The sequence below is a fragment of the Lepidochelys olivacea genome (assembly GCF_965140295.1).
Source record: "Lepidochelys olivacea isolate rLepOli2 genome assembly, chromosome: 1".
Lineage (NCBI taxonomy): Eukaryota > Metazoa > Chordata > Testudines > Cheloniidae > Lepidochelys > Lepidochelys olivacea.
The window spans coordinates 218,538,159-218,560,216 of record NC_140411.1 but is presented as its reverse complement, the minus strand read 5'-3'; the positions used below and the strand labels follow the sequence as shown (position 1 = coordinate 218,560,216).

Sequence of the window (22,058 nt, the reverse complement as noted above, 5' to 3'; positions counted from 1 at the left end):
GAAAGGATGTGTGACTTCATAAGCAGCTTTCATTTTCTAGGAATCTGAATGCCAAATCCATGCACACAAATTGAAATAAAGGAAATCACTTAAATCAGACCTTCCCGGTATTTTTGCAGACTGTGCTAAGAATTTCAGAAGATATTAATCTGGGAGGGGAAATCAAACAATGTACATAGAGAGGCACGATTTTCACCACTAGTGCAGGCAGTTTGAGTTGGGGCCCAGATTGGGAGGATGGATTGCTCAGGCTGTTCAGAGCGGGGGAAATGAAACCCTTCATTTTGCGGCAGTGGTTCAGAAGGGAGGCTGTTGCACTGAGGCAGGCCAAGTTTCTGATGAGCACTTTAGCTGTAAGGGTCAAGAGAGTTAACCTTTGATTTCTGGCTCAAGAAAGGACAGAGAGGGATACTGAAGGAAGAAGAATGTACAAGCCAAGATACTGAAGGAGGGGAGATCATTGCAAGTACTGGGCTAGTGTGTCAGGACCTCATGAGAGTTATTGGTGTCTTTCAGAAGAAGTTGTACCTTACAACAGTAACAACTGAACCCTTTCTAACATGCACTGAATCCACTTGTCTCCCTTGCACATTTTACCTCTCTGGAGTGCAGGAACCCAGCTATAACTGAGTGTTATTCAGCAGCAGGTGTGGCACATGAATTTTCAGCTTTACTTTGAGGACTGTGACTTCCTCTTGGCTGGAACATGCAGTGAGAGTACTGGCAACCTGCCACATCTTGATTTAGCACAAGGACCCCTCCCTCCCCTTCCTCTAAAACCTTTACATCATGATGAGAGGAGGAAAAGAAGATTTTGCTGACAGAGGATGCCCAAGGCTTAGAGGTAGGATTTTAATTTTGGAAGCCATTCACATATCTCATTGAGTTCATTAGATGTGAGCAAACTGTATTGAAGGAGAAGCTTCCTGGGCCAAAGAACATGAGAAGCTGTGTGACTGGATATAAAAACACATTGAAAGTATACAAACTAAGGGATGCAAACAACAGCATGTTAATCTGAAACTTTCAATTTTCAGACTATTGCAGCCAACTTTCATGCCAATGCACTGGATGCAGGAGATTTAACCTGAATACAGCAATAAAAATATAATTTGATTTTTATCTCCTCAACTTAAATAAGCAATGAAGGCCGTATATTCTATTCTGTAGATCAGCTGCAGAAACACATCACTCAGAACAGAGGAAGGATTTCTCAGCTGTACATATGTCATATCTATGCAAATTCTTTTGCAATTTCTCTCATTTGGCGTGAGCCATTCCACTTGGTACTTTCCCTTGGCTAGATTTGTCACCTGTCCAGCTGCTCAAGAACTAGATACCGTGTACATAATCCTGTACATAATGTACTGTGTACATAATCCTGTCTTCCATTATATTACCCTTCCTTATTCCTCAAGGTATGCATGTTAATTTTAGAAGAGGCACATAGCATTTTCTCACACTTACCATACAGTATTATGAAGAGACACTAGTTGCTTCCACAGAGATAAAGCAGAGATTTCCATTAGGCTTTCTCCCTACAACCTTGTAACTGCACCCATGCCAGAATTGTGATCTGCTTGCCACAATTATGAGCTTAGGCTGGGATTGATCTTTTTCCCTTGAAAGTCTGAGGGAAATCAGTTAAGGTGTTTGGGAAGTACTAGACTGCTAATATTGGGATGATCTCACTGTATAGCTATTTTCCACCAGAGTTTATGTCCCATCTTATCTCAAAAATAGTTTGGCCTAGAAACTCCAAATGTGGTTTAATACAGTCTGTTGTCCCTTAGGCACTCTAGTATCTTTGCCTAGTTTCTGCCAGCCGTGTACTTCCTAAACAGTGGGTCCTAGCTGTCAGCTGGATGGGGCCTACAGGAGCTACATGCAATCTGCTCAGTCTTGTCTATACTAGCAAACATACCCATAACTCTCTACCAGTGCAGCTCCACTAGTAATAGCAATGATAGAATGAAAGCTGTAATACAGACAGAACTGTGATATATGGCATCTAGACAGAGCTCGACTGTATGTCTGCTCAGAACAGTGTTAGATGACAGGGCAAAAATGCCTGAGTCCTGCCTATGATACATGTTTTGGCAGCTGTTGTTCCTCCTATTGGTTGAGCTGCACTAGAAGTGAATTCTGGCTATGAAGTTTGCTAATGTAAATGCAGCCTTGGTATGATAATTCTCTGCAGGGCTCTGTAGCAATCTGGCTTTTTAACTGTTCTTAATTTGTTCTTTCAGGTGATTCATATATTGGTGCTTTAGGTGTTGGTTAAGTACCTTCAGCATTGTTTGGTTTCAGGTGAGGTTGTTTGCATCACTGGTTAGGAAACTATAATCTGGGAGTGATGTTATATTGGGTGGCTCATGTTTTCATTTGCATTTAATTTTTAATCCCCTAGTGCAGGGAGTGTTTGCTGCATTGACAAAGTTGCGTATTCTTTTCTGTATGTTGATTAGGAGTGGGACCTTAGCTAGTTCTCTGCAGCCAGTGTTGCTCTATGTACATATAAGCTCTCTTTCACTCTCTCACACACACTACACATACTGTACTTACACACATAATGTATATATTCTTTGGTCCTGGCAAATTCAGAGAGAAAGGGCCTGAGTTTAAGTGGCTTTTCCAGCTTTCCAGAACTTGTTCATCTCCATTCCAGAGTAAGTTCCCTTCACGGGTTAAATCTGAACTCTGCACCCTCTCTCCTACAGTCCTTGATTTGTGGATTGTCTCCCATAGGTGACTGGGCAAGGAGTAATCTTTAGAGTCACACCCCTGACAGAATGAGGATATAAGACCGGCACCACAGAAACTGAGAGCCAGAGAGAAAGCAGCTTAGTTTCTGCTCCTCTCTCTCTCTCTCTTCCTGCTCCCCAACTTGAATCCTAGCTCAGAGGCTTCCAGGTAGCTCACTTTGGGGCGGCGCTTGTGGCAGGTCCCCACAGAGATGTGGCTCCTTCTCTTCAGCACCCTGGCCCGACTCCTCCAATCTGCTGTCACGGATGACCCTGTCCCGTAAGTCACTGTGGGGTTAGGGACTGGCTCCAGCTCTTTGACTGTGGAGAGGAGGAGGAGGAAGAGGGCAAGGGGCTGGGAGGGAGAAGCAAGTTGCTGTTGGGGGGAGTGGAGAGCACTTTGGTGGCTAGAGGCATTACAAATGCCCAGGCTGGATTGAGGGGGCAGACTGTTGGGGAGGGGATGAGAAGTGGGAGCAAGGAGGTTGGGACAAATATTTGAGGGTGATGGTTAGGGGTGGGTGTGATGATAATGGTTGGCAGATGGGAAAGAGGGAATATTAATTGACAGTCAGGGAAGCAGGCACATGGTTAGGTATGAGGGACCAGGAATTGTACTTGGTTGGAGAGAGGGAACAGGTAGATGGAGGAGGGACAGCTTGTTGGAGGAAGGGACCAGTGGCTGGGGGTGCGCATGAGCAGCTGTGAATGCTGTGAGGGAGTCCGTAGGGAGTGGGGAAATCAAGGCAGGTTTTCCAAGACCCCTAAGTGGAGTAAGATCGGACAAGGCAGGAGAAAGCAGAAGCTGGAGCTTTTTTTATGGTTCAGCATGTGGGGGACAGAGAAATCTGTCAGAAGTCTGGTGTCAGTGCTGGGTGGAGACTCCCTGATGAAATCAGTTGAGTTATAAGACCAGGTCTGGGGTCTCTTTCTCCTTGATTCCTGGCATTTCTCTCCCTTCCCTTGTTCTTTACACCTCCAAAGTGGAGGTGAAATTTTCATATTGACACCATCCCCTCTCGCTCCCCATCTGTCTCTTTAAGAGATGATGATATCCTCTGTGATACCACTGGCTGTTGCTAGGGAGATAGTTAGGGAGTCACAAAGGACCAGTAATTTCTTAGGCAAAGAATTGCAGGGGGTGGGAGTGAGTCCCAGCTGGAGATCGTTTTCCTCATGTTTGGTTTCCCATATCGCTCCCTCTGTCCAGTCCTCGTGTTTCTTCACTAAGAAGGACTGTGATAATGGAAGATGGTTGCACAGAGATAGCTGACCAAGGTACAGCAGCCCTATAAGGCATGTTGTCATGCAGTGCAACATTACCACCAGTAGTCAGGGAGACTATTGTGATGTCACAGAGGGAAACAGAATCTGGTAAAGGGCTGCTTTGATTGGAAAGCCAAGACTCATAAAGGCAGCCTCAAACCCCCCCGCCCCTTTAGAGATAGTAGAGATTTTCCAAGCCTCCCCCAATAAGGGATGGGTGTGTCTCCCTGTGGAGGCTGCCAGAAGGTGTTTGCTGTGGTGCACCTCACCACCTCCTGTAGATCCCCAGGAAGGGGTGACACCTGTAAAACCGAGGGAGCATGGTGGGGGAGAGAAACTCAGCCTGTCTCCCCTGCCAGGGAAGGAAGCTTCTGCATAAAGCAACTTTAAGTTCACAAGCAGCCAGCTAGGTTGGTGCAGTTTATCAGCCAGTCAGAGGACTTGATTCCCTGGGAACGTTTTAAAAGAAACACACACGGTTAAATCCTTCCCTCTGGTTCTTTCTCTCTCCCTGCTCAAGGAATTACGTGGTTGTGGTGCCAGCACGGCTGAGCTATCCCTCCATGGAGAAGGTCTGCATGGACTTGAGTAACATGAAGAGCTCCATGCTGCTCACTATCAGCCTGGAGACAAAGATCAAGACCTACAAGCTGGTGGATGGGTTCATCTGGGAGAGGAGACAGCTCAAATGCTTCAGCTTCCCTGTAAGTGTCTGCGGGACTTTCAAATCATGGGGGTTGGATGCGGGTGTGCTTGTGGAGCTTCCTCACTGCTTGGCTTGGCTAGGCTAATGCACCTGTGTGAAGATGTTTACTGGTGTGACTGGTATAGAAGGGCATGCCTTGGTATTCAAATACCTGTTGTGACGTATCAGAGTACAATCCAGACTTCTGTGCAGCTCCGTAACCCTGCCCTCTGCAACCTTGGGTGCTTTGCAATACTTTGCAGCAGTAGCTCCCACCTGAGTCACTCAGAAAGAGCCTTCCATCATACAAGCTGCACCCTGAGTGTCTGTGTGTATGCAGCCTGCCAGCCACACTTGGGTTACACTTTGGCTCTCACAAGCCTTGTAGATCCCCAGGAAGGGGTGACCCTGCAGGGTAACCCTAACACACCCCCAGTCTTAGGTTTCCCCCCAGAAATGTATGTCGTGTACTGCCCAGCTCTCTCCTGGACTATACAAGCTATATTAGGTCTGTTATTTCTTTAAAAGGAATAATATGCACACAACTTGCCACTCCAACTGGAGTTTCCAAAACACTTCAATTTAAACATTCTGGAGTAGATAAAACAAGTTAATTAATTACATAGAGAGAGATTTTAAGTGAATACAAGTTGTGAGGCATAAAAGTCAGAAATGGTTACAAGAAAGATAAAATGCAACAGGTGCCTAACTTAACAAATTACGTTAAAATCAAAGCAAAGTTTTTTCATCACATGCTTTCAGCAGTCTTACTGACCAAACTTGTGAGGTCAGGACCACTCCCCCTAGTCCAACAGCTATGTTGTTTATCGCTTCAGGTGCAATGAAGCAATGGAAAGAGACGGGGGTGCCTTGGGGTGTTGTCCCTCCTTTTTGTAATTTCAGTTTCTTTCTTGAAAAACATTTCCAGCTGGTTACCAGGAGACAAAAAGTCTATGGGGGAAGGATGTTCCCTGCTTTTTTCTTTCACCTGTTAGAGCTTCCTTTGTGTCCCTTCCTGCTTGACTCTGTTTACTGCTTAAATGAAAATTAAGGAGAGCACACATTCCTTTGTCTGAGACATAGTTGTTTGCCAGCCACAGTTTGGAACATGTGTTAATAAGTTATAAGATTCCACTGTATGGCGTTAATATACAATATTGCCACGCATATTTTATCAGGACAATACTGATCAGTAATTTGGGGTTTTAAACAATACTTTACAAGGCATACTTTATACAAAGATTATTACAATAGTGTGTAGGGTGTGAATACAGGGGTACATTCATGTCACCTATGCTGAGACCTCCAAGCCATCTCTGTTGAGCCTTTGTCTAGTTTGCTGGGAGGGAGTAGGAGCCAGAGAAAAAGGAGCAGGCAGGTAAATTCTGGTCATTCTTCACTTACTCCATTGCAGTGATGGGGAAGCAGGGAGGAGAGGGAGGAAAAGCAGTGGGATGCTGGGTAAATGAGAAGGTTGTTTGCAACTCTGTTCGTGTTTGGAAGGTGTTCTTCACAACCATGAGGGCTGGAGGCTTAATGTTTTTAAGGAAGGCTGAGATTCTGGATCACAGCTATGTGGTAACTTGAAAAGCCGACCATAAGTATGCAGCTGTTTGTTAGGCTGCAAAATGGTATGATAGGGGGTCCTGAAAACACCATGTCTTGTTGGTAATTTAATTTATGTAACAAGTATAGAATCGTAGGACTGGAAGAGAACTCGAGGGGTCATCTAGTCCAGTCCCCTGCACTCATGGTAGGACCAAGTATTCTCTAGACCATCCCTGACAGGTGTTTGTCTAACCTGCTCTTAAAAATCTCCAGTGACGGAGATTCCACAATCTCCTTTGGCAATTTGTTCCAGTGCTTAACCACCCTGACAGTTAAGAAGTTTTTCCTAATGTCCAACCTAAACCACCCTTTATGCAATTTAAGTCCATTGCCTCTTGTCTTATCCTCAGAGGTTAACGAGGACAATGTTTCTCCTTCCTCCTTGTTATAACCTTTTATGTACTTGTAAACTGTTATCATGTCCCCCTCAGTCTTCTTTCTCCACACTGAACAAACCCAATATTTTCAATCTTCTCTCATAGGTCATGCTTTCTAGACGTTTAATCATTTTTGTTGCTCTTCTTGGGACTTCCTCCAATTTGTCCACATTTTTCCTGAAATGTATTGTGTCCCGTGCCACTCCAGTTGAGGCCTAATAAGAAGAGCAGAGTAGAGCGGAAGAATTACTTCTCATGTCTTGCTCACAACACTCCTGCTAATACATCCCAGAATGATGTTTGCTTTTTTTTTTTTTTTTTTTTTTTTTGCAACAGTGTTACTGTTGACTCATATTTAGCTTGTGATCCAGTGTGGCCACCAGATCCCTTTCTGCAGTACTCCTTCCTAAGCAGTCATTTCCCATTTCGGATGTCTGCAACTGATTGTTCCTTCTTAAGTGGAGTACTTCAGACCATTTCTCCAATGTGTCCAGATCATTTTGAATTTTAATCCTATCCTCCAAAGCGCTTGCAACCCCCTCCCGGATTGGTATAGTCCACAAACTCTATAAGTGTACTCTCTATGCCATTAGCTAAATCATTAATGAAGATATTGAGGAGAACCGGACCCAAGACTGATCCCAGTGGACCCCACTTGATATACACCCACTTCATGTATGCGGGGCAGTGAGAAAGGCAAATGAAAACATATTCTTTTCTTATGCGTGTGTATATGTTCTCCTTTTGCCCAAAGACAGGCCCCAGAATTCAGTCCTAGAAGCCTGAAACCAGGATCCTCACTAGTGGCACAGAGTAGTGCACTGACAGGCTGTGCACACACGTGCACTAACAGGTGTGGTTAATGAGCAAGTCCAGTAATAATAAGGCCCCTGGGAAAGGTTTTTGTGGCACAGTAGCAAGAAGCGCTTCCTGCCTCAAGCTGTGTTGTGCCAATGTCAACACACGTCACAGCCCTTAGACGCTTCCCACTGCAATTCACATGTTCTGCAAAGTGTTTTATTATAAACAAACTCTGGGTGGTGGTACATGATAAATAAGGAAGCTGGGCAATGGGCTCGTGGTCACGTACCCATTGAGCCAGCTCTGTTTTAACACCCCCTCCCCCCCACGCACACATGAATACAACGAGAGAGAGAGAGAGAAATGGTATTGGTTTGCAGTAGTGCAAGACTGTGCTCTGTGCTATGCCAATCACTGAAAAGCGAGCTGTTACTCTCCATCTCTTATCCCCCCCACTCATTAACACACAGTAATTGAAGTGTAATGGTTTCTGGGAGGAAGGCAGCACGTGATGTTGATGTCATTGGCAGGGTGGAGCTGGGCTGCCTGGGTCATGTAATGAAGTAGGTATTGTGTTGATGATTAGTGCCCATAGATTCTCTCTGTGTTTTCCTCCTCTTCCCACCTCATGCCTGGTGGCTCCCAGCACGTGCCCTAGTATTTGGTACTGCTCTAGGTGTGTGTTCATTTTGATGCTTGGTGAAGGAGCCACAGGCTGGTAATTGTCCTGTCCATTGAACGATGACCAAGGCCAATTCTGTGCAGCTAATGGCACTGGTGAAGCCCTAACTCAGCACATCTTTGATTTGATAAATACTCTTCACCCAGCAATAACTTGGGGGGAGAGCGCTGGAGCCCACTTTCACCAGCTTCTTGACCCTTCCACAGTAACAAATCCATTTGCAGTACCTAGCAGCCACAACTACCATATAAGTCACACTCTTGTGTGTGTTCTTGGAGTTGAAGGGGCTCCAAGAATACAGACCTCTTCAGCTAAAGGAGAAGTCCCTCAGCTGGCCGCAGAAGTAGGTTCCTTATCTCCTCTGTGGATTACTCACTAGTGGGCAATGTGATCATTAATTTCCTCCTCCAAGGATTGTGCCTAACTCTCCTAACGTTGTTTCCTGTGTACCCCAGGTCCCACCTCCTTCAGGGGGCACTGAGGAAGTTGCTACCATTCAGCTGTCTGGATGTGGGAGCAGGAGCAAGATAGTTGAGAAGAAACAAGTCCTGATCGAGAGGGCCAGCAACAGCACTTTTGTGCAGACTGACAAGCCCATCTATATGCCTGGACAATTGGGTAAGAAGGGATCTGCCCTGAGGGATTTCCTTTCTCTGTGTATGCATGCAGATGTGTCATTGGGTGTGTGCATATATTCCTAGAGAGGTGCAGTTGTGAGTGTTTTTTCTTTGCATTAGTGAAAATGAGCACAACTTGCAGATGAGACTGTTGTGTTGTGTTTGCATGTGTTTGTTTGCACTCATATTCGCCGGTGCGTGTGCATAGGCAAGTGGTTTTTGGTGCATGAGAGTTTGCAGATGTATATGTGTACACTTCAGGTGCATATGGCGAGGTATTTGGCTACAAGCTGGTACATAAGCCGTGTTTATCCTCAGGTGAGTACATGTCTGCAGATCTATTCATGCCGAGAGGTTGGCTTGTGCAGAGCTCTGCAAGTGTGCGAGTGCATGGTAGCCGAAGGGCTGTGTGTGTTTCTGCACCAGTGTGCATATGTGAATTTGCAAGTGTACACATGTCTGGAGAGGGGTTCGTTCACAGATGTTGGTGTGAGTAAGCCAGTGCCAATGTATCTGCTGGTGTGTGCAACTAGTCTAGCATTCTCCCTTTCCAGGGAGCTTCCTGAGAAGCTGAGCAGCTATCGGCAGAGATACGGCCTGTTTAAGGAGAGGGTTTTTTTCTCTCGCATTTCACAACCCCTGACAAACAGATTATTTTTCTTAAAAGGTTTCACAGGTTCCACCCACACAGCCAAAATAAACTTGTCCCATTTCACGCAGAAAACACTTGTTGCCTTTCAGCTTCATCTCTTCAGAACCACGTAAAGCAGATGAAGTGGAAACACCAGACCAGTGGTTCTCAACTTTTTTTTTTTTTTTTTTAAACCCAGGGACTCCTAAACTTAAATAGACAAACCTGCAGACCCCCAACCAGAGGTGATGTGGGGGGGAGCCCAGAGGGTCACCCCCCGATTTCTGCCTTCCATTGGCTGTGCTCCCTGCAGTGCTGATGTAGCAGGGCAGAGGAGTGGTGTGCCTCCTTGGCTAGCTGCTGCCTACTCATGGAGTCAGTGGTTGTGAGGCAACCCCTTCTGATGGCAGGGGGAGATCTCTCTTCTGCAGTGATGCTGCAATTTTGGGTTGCACCCCCCATCCAGACAGGCTGAGTGGCCCACTGAGGTGAGTCAGGGGGGTGGAGGTGGCACTCCCTCCTCGAGCCCCATCGCGTGAAGTTGGAGCTTGACCCTGAGCCCTGACACCTGAGGCTGAAGCTTGGTCCTTGGTGGACTCACTGGAACCTGGTCATAGACCCTGGTTGAGAACCAGTGCTAGACCCACCTCCACACCGCACTTCCCCAAAATACCTCCTGAGTTCTTTTTCTCCTTGCTACATATTCCCGCCCCCCATCCTTGTCTTCAAAGCCTGTCAAGCCCTCAAATACTTAATGCCTCAGAAACTATGTGGCTTCAGGGAACATGCTGAAATGATGCCTCGAACCTGTGTATACAGCCGGGATTGGGGAAATAGGCTTAGATTGTCACATGAAGGTTAGTCTAAAGGCATTTTATTTCTTTTTTCCCATTGCAGTGAGGTTTCGAATTGTCACTCTGAACAGCAATTTCATCCCACTGAATGACAAGGTGAGAAATGTGGCAGGGGAAGAGGAGAGATAGAGATAGAAGGTAGCGCGTGGGGAGAGCCTTTCTTTGCTTCTGACCTGGGGGCAGAGGGCTTTATACCTCCAGAGTACCAATCTGGGATCTCTCAGCAGCTGCAAGAGTTTGAATTTAACCAAAGGGGAAATCCCAGCTCCCTTCTGCAAACTCCCTTCCTGTTTCAGAGTGGTAGCTGTGTTAGTCTGTATCAGCAAAAACAACGAGGAGTCCTTGTGGCACCTTAGAGACTAACAAATTTATTTGGGCATAAGCTTTCGTGGGCTAAAACCCACTTCATCAGATGCATGGAGTGGGACATACAGTAGAGAGGTATAAATACACAGCATATGAAAAGATGGGAGTTGCCTTACCAAGTGGGGAGTCGGTGCTAGTGAGCCAATTCAATTAAGGTGGAAGTGGGTTATTCTCAACAGTTGACAAGAAGGGGTAGAAATCACTTTTGTAATGCTAATGAGGCCAATGTAATCAAGGTGGCCCATTTCAAACAGTTAACAAGAAGGTGTGAGTATCAGCAGGGGAAAATTAGATTTTGTAGTGACCCATCCACTTCCAGTCTTTATTCAGGCCTAATTTGATGGTGTCCAGTTTGCAAATTAATTCCAGTTCCGCAGTTTCTCGTTGGAGTCTGTTTTTGAAGTTTTTTGAAGAACTGCCACTTTTAAGTCTGTTATTGAGTGTCCAGGGAGATTGAAGTGTTCTCCTACTGGTTTTAAATGTTATAATTCTTGATGTCAGATTTGTGTCCATTTATTCTTTTGCGTAGAGACTGTCCGGTTTGGCCAGTGTACGTGGCAGAGGACCATTGCTGGCACATGAGCTCATATATCGCATTGGTAGATGTGCAGGTGAATGATCCCCTGATGGTGTGGCTGATGTGGTTAGGTCCTATGATGGTGTCCCTTGAATAGATATGTGGACAGAGTTGGCAACGGGGTTTGTTGCAGGGTTTGGTTCCTGGGTTAGTGTTTCTGTTGTGTGGTGTGTGGTTGCTGGTGAGTATTTGCTTCAGGTTGGGGGGCTGTCTGTAAGCGAGGACTGGCCTGTCTCCCAAGGTCTGTGAGAGTGAGGGATCGTCCTTCAGGATAGGTTGTAGATCCTTGATGATGCACTGGAGAGGTTTTAGTTGGGGGCTGTAGGTGACAGCTAGTGGTGTTCTGTTACTTTCTTTGTTGGGCCTGTCCTGCAGTAGGTGACTTTTGGGTACCCTTCTGGCTCTGTCAATCTGTTTCTTCACTTCACCAGGTGGGTATTGTAGTTTTAAGAATGCTTGATAGAGATCCTGTAGGTGTTTGCCTCCATCTGAGGGATTGGAGAAAATGCGGTTGTATCTTAGAGCTTGGCTGTAGCCAATGGATCATGTGATGTGGTCTGGATAAAAGCTGGAGGCATGCAGGTAAGTATAGCAATCAGTAAGTTTCCAGTATAGGGTGGTGGTTATGTGACCATCGCTTATTTGCACTGTAGTGTCTAGGAAGTGGATCTCTTGTGTGGACTGGTCCATGCTGAGATTGGTAGTGGGGTGGAAATCGTTGAAATCCTGGTGGAATTCCTCAAAGGCCTCCTTCCCATGGATCCAGATGATGAAGATGTCATCATTGTAGCACGAGTAGAGTAGGGGCATTAGAGCAATGCTTCCTCAGCTCTTGTCCCCTAACTCCCCCATAGGACTGGGTTCTTGTGCTGAGCAAAGGGTGTTAGGAACTTGAAACGACAGGAAAAGCTACTGGTCTCCTGCCAGAGCCCTTGTTGGAGTTGGGGGTGAACTCTGGTTAGTTTATTAACATGCAGGTAGGGTTTTCCGTGGTTTTCAATATGTTTTCTCTGTAATGCATTCAGTATAAAATGTGCTTGCTTAGCAAAAACTGTGTAGTAGATTAACTGTAGTAATTACACCCTAAAGCAGGGGTGGGCAAACTCTTTGGCCTGAGGGCCACATCGGGGTTGCAAAACTATATGGAGGGCCAGGTACGGAAGGCTGTGCTCCCCCAAACAGCCTGACCCCCACCCCCTATCTGACCCCTCCCACTTCCCGCCCCCTGACTGCCCCCCTCAGAATTCCCGACGCATCCAACCCCCCCTGCTCCTTATCCCCTGACCGCCCCCTCCCGGAGCCCCACCCCTAATTGCCCCCCCCGGAACCCCGCCCCTTCTCTCTGTCCCCTGACTTCTCCAACACCTATCCACACCCCCGCTCCCTATCCAGGCCCCCCGTTCCCTGACCGCCCTCCACAGAACCCGTGCCCCATCCAACTTCCCCTTGCTCCCTGTCCCCTGACTGCCCCCCTGGGACCTCCCACTCCCTGCCCCCTTACCACGCCTGAGCCAGCCACGTCACCGCACTGCCCGGCAGGAGCAGCAGGCCTGAGCACCGGTGGCACAGCACGCTGAGGCTGTGGAGGAGGGGGAACAGCAGGGGAGGGCTGGGGACTAGCCTCCCCGGCCGGGAGCTCAGGGGCCGGGCAGGACGGTCCCGCAGGCCATAGTTTGCCCACCTCTGCTCTAAAGAGAAGGTAAAACAGGCCTGGTTAGGCAGTCTGATTTTGCTGGAGATATCACAGTGTAGGAAGGGAACTGTTCATCCTGGAAACAACCTGGTCAGGAGCAAGAGAGAAAGAAGTGTCTCCACCCAAGAGAGGTGACAGCCAGGGAGCCGGAAGCCTAGGGTAGGTGCCCTTGCTGGACCACAGAGGGGGAACAGGGGAAGCTGCTCTGAGCTGTGACCCAACCACTTTCCCTGAAGCTGCCTAGGAAATTGTTAAAGAGCTATTAGCATTAAACTAAAACAGAGAAAAGCGCCCAACCAAGCTGAGGAAGGCACACGAGGCTCCTCTGCTGCTGCCAAATGGGACTCTTCCACCTGCAGCCTCTGCTGTGGGAGGTGTTGAGGCAACTTTGGAAGTTTTGAAAAGTGGGTGGGGATCATTAGCTGCATATTTTCAAGCCTTGTAAGGAACAAGAAGGGTTGATCTGAGCTCACATTGCTGGGAGGCACAGCCACTCGCTTTCTAATGTGCCAGCACCCCACACTGCCCCAGGCTTCTTCCCACCCCAGCCCTGCCTCTTCCTGCCCTGTTCCACCCCTCCACTGAGCGTGTCCCGCCCTTGCTCTTTTCTCCTCCCCGGCCCCAGTGCCTCCTGCATGCCGCTGAACAGCTGATCAGTGGCGTGAGAGAGGTGCTGGGGGGAGGGGGTGGGGGAGGCACTGATTGGCAGGGCCACCAGGAGGCACTGGGCAGGGAGGAGCTGATCGGGGGGCTGCCGGTGGGTGCTGAGCACCCACTGTTGTTTTTTTTTCCCATGGGTGCTCCACCCCGGAGCACCCACATAGTTAGTGCCTATGCTTGGAGGGTCCTATTGTTACTATAACACCGTTGCACACTGTGGTAACTCAGAAGTTCATGGCAACAGCAGGGCTAGAACTCGGATGCTCCTGCTGTGAATGCCCAGGCCCCTGGGCACAATCTGATGGAGTTAAGAGTAGGGCTGGATCTGGCCTCAGCTCTCAGGGTGGAGGAGGGCCCAGCCCATGCAGCAGGTTCTGTTCCCTGCAATAGTACAGAGATCGCTAATGGAAATTCTCTCTGGTTTTCTCTTTCAGTATCTGCTGGTGGAGCTGAAGGTCAGTGGCCCCCATATGCATACTGAGATGCCTCTGTTTTCCATTCCTTTCCCTTCACACTCACACACAAGCAAGACTGTGACTCACTCAGGTCTCCTGCATGGCAGCCGTAAGCACCCACCCCTGGAGGGCAGCTGGCCCTGTTCCTGCAGCTCTCGGCTGTGAGAAGCAACCATTGGAACTGTGGTTTTCTGCACGGCAATACACAGTAGCAACCTGCAGGGGGTGCCAGACTGGACCCCCCTCTCTATTCCAATCTTCCCACCAGTGCCGACAGACTAGAAACCGGGTCTCCCGCACAGTGGCAGAGATTGCTAATCTCTAGGGAAACGGCTCCTGGGGGATCCTGGCTTCTCCAGCAGCGGCTCCTGCTGCCCAGGGGGAATTCCCAAACTGGGGGCTGACAATCCAGCCTCCCTCTCCCACCCTGCAGTGCAGAGCGCTAATCTGCTGGGGTTGTCTAGCCCAGCCTCCGCACCGTCCTCAGTCCCTACCAGCCCTTGGAGAGCCTCAGGTCACCAACAGCGAAGAACAGTGCGAACTCTAGGGCGCCCCGAGCCAACTGTCAGCAGCAAGTCTAGCCCAAGCCAGGGAATGGGAGCCAGGTCTCCCGCCCAGCAGTGCAGGGCACTACCCCTAGGGCACAGAGTTCAGCCTCTGGAGCGCTCGCAGCCTGTGCTGGCCCCTGAAGAGCAAGAGACCGGGCCTGGAACCCTGGTCTCCTGCATGGTCATGCAGAGCACCACCAAGCTACAGGGGGTGCTGGGCCCAGCCTCTGTAGCACTCCGAGCCCCTGTCCACCCAAGGGCTGGGCTGCATGGGGAGTAAAACAGGGAAAACGGGCTCCATTTTAATCCTGTTTCTGCCCATGGCATCAGGATCCTGAGAATAACCGGATTGGCCAGTGGCTTAATGTGAAACCAGTGCGAGGCATCGTGCAGTTGTCCTTCCAGCTGGCAGCCGAACCGCCTCTGGGAACGTACACCATCACTGTGGACAGTGGGAAGGCCTACAGCACCTTCAGCGTGGAGGAGTACGGTACGGAGGGGAGCGCAGCATGCAGTCCAGGAGGCAGCAGTATCACTCCACTCTCTGACAGTCCCAGGGGAAGCCCTCTCCCTATCCAACCCTGATTCTGACTCTGCAAGTGAACGCTTGCCTTAGAGAAGACGCCCCCCGCCCTTCTCTCCAGGGGAATTCTGTCTCTGGGCGTGCTGCACCCCCACAACACGCAGATACACACTGCTCCCTGAGCTGGGTGACAGTGAGCCAACCATGTTCCTTTCTTAACTTCTTGCATCCAATTTCTCCCTCCCCAGTGCTGCCCAAATTCAAAGTGGTTGTGACTGAGCCAACTTGGATCTTCACATCGGATACATCTTTTCCACTGAAAGTTTGTGGCAAGTATGTTTCACAGGGCTCTTGCGATGGGAGGGCACAGTTAACGGGCAAATGTATTGGCTCATCTTGCTCAGTGGATGTAAGGGATTAGCTTTGGGTTTCTCAGGGGGTCTGAGTTGTAGTAAGGATTTTCAGGGAAAAGGTGAAAGCATTTACAGTGGCTCTCAACTCTTCTTCCATGTGGAAGTCTATGCATTCTGCAGCTTCCCCAGAACACTTTTTTTTTTAAAAATTAACCATGAAGTGTCCCGCCCAGTTAAAGTGCAGGGATGGAGTAGGAAGGGGGGGTGTTTTTGTGTGTGTGTGTGTGTGAAATAGGAGTATTATCAGCAGAGCTGTGTGGGGAACCAAGGACTGGAATAGCAGGCACATATGCCATGGTGCAAAGGAAGAAGGCAGAAGTGGACTAAGAACATCAGTGGCAGATGGTTTTTTTCCCCTGTTTCCCTTCTCTGCCAGGTACACCTACGGAAAGCCTGTCCAGGGTACAGTCCAAGTCTCTTTGTGTCGGACAGCATATACCTGGTACATGGACAGGACAGAGTCAGAGCCCACAGACATCTGCCAGAATGTCACAGGCCAGGTGAGGAGGGAACTGGGAAATGATCTAATGGAGATGTAGGAGCCTCTAGGGAAAGAGGAACGGCAGGGCAAAAGAACGAGGTAGAGAGGGAGAAATTCTAACCAGGAGCTGTGGGCACTTCTGCACAGTATCCCTCGCACCGCACTGGAGCATTTAGCTTAGTACTGCTGACTTGGGGACAGTAGTGCCTCCTGATGACTCATACGCTTCTCTACTCCCTGCGGTGTTTGCATGTCTCCCCTCTGTGCTCTGACAGAGCCTGCCACTGCTTCGCTTCTGATCTCTGACGAGATCACAGGGTGGCTGTTCCTTTCCTCTTGTTCCTTGAGTATGTGGTCAGCAAGTGTCAGCAATTCTCATTGCCTCTTTTCCAGACTGATAAAACCGGTTGTTTCTCAGCCTCCGTGGACTTGGCATTCTTCAGCATTGTCAGCTCTCCGTACAGCCACAGTATAAATGTGGTAGCCACTTTGGTGGAAGCTGGAACAGGTAAACCCTAGCATCTGCAAAGTAGTGTGTGTGCGCGTGAGAGTGAGGGTGTTTATTGCTTCTCTCTTCCTTATAATATAGCTCTCGTGGGGCTGAAAGAAGGAAATGTTGACCCAGAGTGATCTCTGAAATGGACTGAATGACCCCAACACTTAGTGTTTTTGTGGTGTGTGTGGGCACATGCTTGGCCTGCCCCATTGTCCACTACAGCTTGGGCCATTTCCCATTACGTATACGCTGTTCGGATTGTGTACTGTTCCACTGGCCACTAATGGACCCTGAAACTGTCTTTTATAACAAGTGGGTTGGTCACCAGCAGGCAGGAGACTGTTCTGCCAATCAGAGTGGAGTCTTTAGCCATGGTGCTCATTCACAGGTTGTCAACATGGGGATCGCAAACAGGTCGGGTGGGTGGGTGGGGTCATGGCCTTCCTCCCTTGCTTTATGGCTAGATGGGAGGGGTGGTCCCAAAACGTTTCTGTTGTAACCTGATGTGGCAGAGTATGGCAAACCACTGCGTGTGTTCATTGGCTCACTGTGCATCTTGTCTTTCTCCCATAGGCGTGGAGGCAAACACTACCCATGTTGCGTTTATGTCTGAGAAAGCTGGGTCAATGAGCTTTGAGGATTCAGACAATTACTACCACCCGGGGTACCCCTACAGCGGGAAGGTAAAATCAATATGGGGTGGAGCTGCTGAGTGGTCTTCCAGGGCAGCCGAAGTACGGTGCTTTACATAATGCCTCTAGCAGGTGAAAAAAACACGGGCGCCTGTGGCATCGTCTCAGAGAAATTCCCATTTTTAATTTTCCCTAGAGATTACCTCTGTCTAGTTCTCAGCCCTACCCCTCTCTTTAGAAGGGGCCAGCCTGCTCTGAGCTTTCTCGGCCCCACTGAGTGTCTCTCATAGAGATTCCCCATTCCGGTCAGTCTCTCCTCAAGAGCAGATTTTGCTGGTTGAATGTGTGCATGATTCTCTCCCTGCTTCTCCCTGCAGATCAAAGCCCTGGACCGAGAAGGCTCCATACTGAAGAAGCAGCCCGTTTTCTTGGTTATTAATGCTGGGAACACCCAGTCCCACCAAAATCTCACCACCGATAGCACCGGGGTGGCTACTTTCACTTTGGACACAGCTACGTGGAATAGAAGTGAGGTCTCTCTGGAGGTGAGTCAAATTAAGAACAGTGCATTCCAGTGCTGCATCCAGGAGCTGACAAAGACATCGGGCACCAGCAAGGCTCCACACAATTCCCCTTTGTGTAGGCCCTAGAGATTCTCTTCTCTGTATCTCTCAGGCCCTTGATCTGAGAGTAATTCTCATCACTAGGGCTGTTGCCATATAATACAGAGTTTATCTGAAGTAGGTGTGAGTCCCTTAACTCTGTACATTCTGCCATCCTAAAGTCTGCTGTTTCAAGTGGAGGAGACTTTATTCCCTTCCCCTCCTGTGGTCATGTTGTATAGTGCTGCTGGTGCAGAATGGCTCCCTCCTTCCCACAGGCAGCTACATTTCAATAGTGGGTGAGTGACTCTAGGATATAAAAAGCCCAGTTTTTCAAAGATTCCTGTCTGGTCATCTAACATCCAGCCTAAGGACCTGCTCTAAGTGTAATCAAAGATACTGCTGAATTTTCCTCAGATAAGAACTACCTCTGTGCACTGAAAACTGGCCTTGTTAGGTCTCTCCCCCCATCTACAGATAAACAAATGCCAGCAGTGAGGATTAATGGCTCCTGTTGAAGCCAGTTGTCTGTTGATAGACATCCATGTTTTTAGACATCCAATAAGCTAGTCTGCTCCCTGCTAAATTTTCTTATTGGCATATCTCACACATCTGATAAGTGCCTAAGTGGATACATGGAGGACAGGGGACTTTCCAAACCAGATCAGTGCTGTGATTCACCATCTAGTCCAGTATCCTGTTTGCGACAGTGGCTAACATCACACACTTGAGTGGAAGCAAGAAATCCAGTAACAGACAGAAAAGGAGTACTTGTGGCACCTTAGAAACTAACCAATTTATTTGAGCATAAGCTTTCGTGAGCTACAGCTCACTTCATCGGATGCATAAAGTGGAAAATACAGTGAGGAGATTTATATACACACAGACCATGAAAAAATGGGTGTTTATCATACACATTGTAAGGAGAGTGATCACTTAAGATGAGCTATTACCAGCAGGAGAGTGGGGTGGGCGCACTCTCCTGCTGGTAATAGCTCATCTTAAGTGATCACTCTCCTTACAATGTGTATGATAAACACCCATTTTTTCATGGTCTGTGTGTATATAAATCTCCTCACTGTATTTTCCACTTTATGCATCCGATGAAGTGAGCTGTAGCTCACGAAAGCTTATGCTCAAATAAATTGGTTAGTCTCTAAGGTGCCACAAGTACTCCTTTTCTGTTTGCGAATACAGACTAACACGGCTGCTACTCAGTAACAGACAGCTATTGCACTAACTGTCCACTGTGGAGGTTTCTTCATAATTCCAGGCAGTTGATTGGCTTCAGGCTATAAGCCATTTTGTATCTATAAATTACATACATTTGTTATAGATGTAAGCGGGGGAATAGTCCCACTTTTGTGGGGAACTTTCCTGGCTTCTGCACTACCCCGGTGAAGTGGGCTAGTGAAAGGATCTGAGTCCTCGCTCCCTCTTCCTTTACCCAGTGGCTTCTCTGCCCTTGAGGACTCCCCTTCCACTCTCCTGTCTGGCAGAGTCCTCGTAACCCCAACAAGGCTGGGCCCAGGATTCCTGAGGGGCTCAACCCCCAACCCTGCTGCAGTCACCTAGGACAGGGGCTAGGGTGTCCCCACTCCTGGGTACTCTGTACTGGGCACTTCTCTGACCCACTGAGCATTACATACAAGTTAAAGCAAATGCAAGTTATTTAATCAACAATTAATTTTAAAAAGAATATGGAAAAATGGGAAAGGTGAAAGGAAACACATCAACCCGCTCTGTGGCAGGGAACATCACAAACAGTGTCTCTGGAAAGTCAGGGCAGTTCACAGACTGTTCCTTGTAAGTTCCAGGCCGCCTTCTCAGGCCCTGGCTGTGCTGCAGGGATGCAGTGGATTGGACATTTGCTCTGGTGGTGGCCACACGCTCTCAGGCTCTAAGTGGTAGGACCCTTCTTCCCAGTGTCGCTCCCGCCCTGTCAGGGTTATGATCCAAGCCTGGCCTGCAGAGCCTATTGGCTGAGGCGTCTCCCTGTGCTGGGCCTGCTGCCCAGGGTCCCCCTCACTCTCCCCAGCTGCTCACTGCACCCAGCTCCGGACTGCTCCAGCCCCAGCAGCACCACTCGGTCTCTGCACTGCTGCTGCCTCCAGCTCCCTGGGCTGCTTCTTTGGCCCCTCTGCCTCTGGTTGCTGCAGCTCTGCTCCCAGGACAGGTCTGCTCTGCACGCTGCTTCTGTGACTCTGCTCCCAGCACTGACCTGCTTCGTGGGCTGCTTTTCTGGCCCCTCTGGCTCCGGTTGCTGCAGCTCTGCTCCCAGGACAGGTCTGCTCTGTCTGTGCTGTGCCTCTGGCTTTGGGGCTGCAGCTCTGCTCCCAGGACAGGGTCTGCTCTCTCTGGCCTGCTTTTCTGGTCCCTCTGGGTCTGGCACAGCTCTGCTCCCTAGCTCAGCTCAGGCCCCTGCTTTCTCCTTAGCTTGGCCCCACTCTGTCTGACCCAGGCAAATCCAGCTCACAGGGAGGATGGGACCTCCCTGGCCTCCTGACTCCCTGATTAGCCTGCCCGCCCTGTCATTCAGGCTGACCTGGAGCATTGGCCTCTCCCCATTGTTCCTGGGGGCTGTCAGTCTCAGGGTCCTGATTCCCCATCGACCCTTCCCCCTTTTTAGTACTGGGAGCTAGCAACTAAAACACCCCCACTGAATGTTAGTAAGGGGGCAACAGTCCCCTTACATAGATAACAATTATATATTACAGGGGTGGCCAACCTGAGCCTAAGAGCCAGAGCCACAATAATACATCAGCAGCCCCCCATCTGCTCCCCAGTGCCTCCTGCCTGCTGGCAGCCCCCACCAATCAGCACCTACTGCCCCCTCCCCCCCCCACCACAGTCAGCTGTTTCACCTGTGCAGGAGGCTATGGCGGGGAGGGGAGAGGAGCGAGGGTATGGCAGGCTCAGGGGAAGGGGCAGGGGCCTTGGGGGAAGGGGTGGAGTGGGGGCAGAGCTTGGAGCAGAGCAGGGGGTTGAGCAGTGAGCACCCCCCAGCACACTGGAAAGTTAGCATCTATAGCTTCAGCCCTGGAATCGGTGCCTAGGTAAGGAGTCGAATATTAACCTCTGAAGAGCCGCATGCGGCTCCGGAGCCACAGGTTGGCCACCCCTGCTATATTATAATGTGTAATGATAATACATGCCATTTTAGATGCGTATGGTCCCTTTTCATGTCTAATACAATCATGTCTTTTGGAATCCAGTCCACTTGGTGTAAAGCACTGTGGGATTGTAACAGATGCGTGAAGGCCCCAGAACAGAACGGGGGCCCTTCCGCTCTTAAAGCACTGGCCTCTAGTGCTTAAACCAGAGGAAAATCCTGTTTAGATGTACAAGTATTACAGCTTCTGATTGAGCTGTACTGATTCCATCCAGCAGAGAGCAGTGTATATACACATGTTCTGGCCAGAACATTTACAGCGCTCTGGAGAAATGCAGTCATAATTATTATCTTTATTTCTCTTCCAGGGAAGGTTCAGGCTTCCGGATCTGGTATCTGACTCTACAAGGATCAGTCAGTATTACCTGAATGCTTTCCTCCACCTGAAGCCATACTACAGCACCACCAAGAGCTACCTCAAAATCCAGCGGCTGCCAGGGGTGCTGCCCTGCGGCCAGAAGCAGGTGGTCCGGGTGGATTACAGCATTGATCGAATAGATCTGGGAGGCAAAGCCAGAGAAATCCTCTTCTCCTTCTATGTGAGTGCCCAGGCAGGCTAGGGGACGGGGGACAGATCTTGTGGAACGTTCCAAGGAAGGGTCTTGGGGAGCAGAGGGAAGATATGCATGGCTGTAGCTCTCATCAGTTGTGACTTAACCCTTGAAACACCAAGAGGCACATGCTTTTCCTTCAACTCCTCTTCTCCTGTTCTGCCCTCCCCTCTCACAGCTCCTCCAGACAGCCCAGCCCCTCCTAGCTGCTGATCCCTCCCTCTCCCCTGCAACAGGACAGCGAACCCCCCCTCATACCTTCTTTGCAATTCTCTACTCACGTTCACTCCTCTTTGCCTGCTCCCCACCAAATCTTGCCCTCACCCTCACAAACATCTGCTCCTGGTGGACCCACCTTCCTTCCTTCTAGAAGCCATCCCAATCTCCCCAGATATGCTGTTGCTACCTGATATGCCTCTTGCAGTGCTGGATTCCCTTCCCTGTGTCTGGACATGCCCTCCCATATGAACCCCCTTTCCCAATCTCCTAGGACACTTCCCCATGATCTGCCTTTCCCTCCTGTTAGTTCCTGAACCAGCATGCCCAGTGCAGCTCACCTCCCCACTGCTAGAAACCATCCCCAGTCTCCCTCGCCCTACAAAATGTGCAGTCCCCATAGGACAG

General features: G+C 49.2%; 1 protein-coding gene across 1 annotated transcript in view; it reads left to right on the top strand.

Annotated features, from left to right (window-relative positions):
- Positions 1-811: 811 nt before the first annotated feature.
- The window catches only part of A2ML1 (alpha-2-macroglobulin like 1), a 40,078-nt gene continuing 18,831 nt past the window's right edge, over positions 812-22,058 (top strand). Inside the window, exons 1-13 of the mRNA XM_084638750.1 lie at positions 812-844; positions 2,749-3,024; positions 4,531-4,714; positions 8,619-8,781; positions 10,309-10,361; positions 13,996-14,016; positions 14,895-15,054; positions 15,336-15,420; positions 15,877-16,000; positions 16,375-16,489; positions 17,051-17,160; positions 17,487-17,654; positions 21,192-21,422. Coding sequence (XP_084494876.1) covers positions 2,957-3,024; positions 4,531-4,714; positions 8,619-8,781; positions 10,309-10,361; positions 13,996-14,016; positions 14,895-15,054; positions 15,336-15,420; positions 15,877-16,000; positions 16,375-16,489; positions 17,051-17,160; positions 17,487-17,654; positions 21,192-21,422 — 1,482 coding nt within the window. The 5' untranslated portion in view covers positions 812-844; positions 2,749-2,956. The remainder of the gene's footprint in view (positions 845-2,748; positions 3,025-4,530; positions 4,715-8,618; positions 8,782-10,308; positions 10,362-13,995; positions 14,017-14,894; positions 15,055-15,335; positions 15,421-15,876; positions 16,001-16,374; positions 16,490-17,050; positions 17,161-17,486; positions 17,655-21,191; positions 21,423-22,058) is intronic.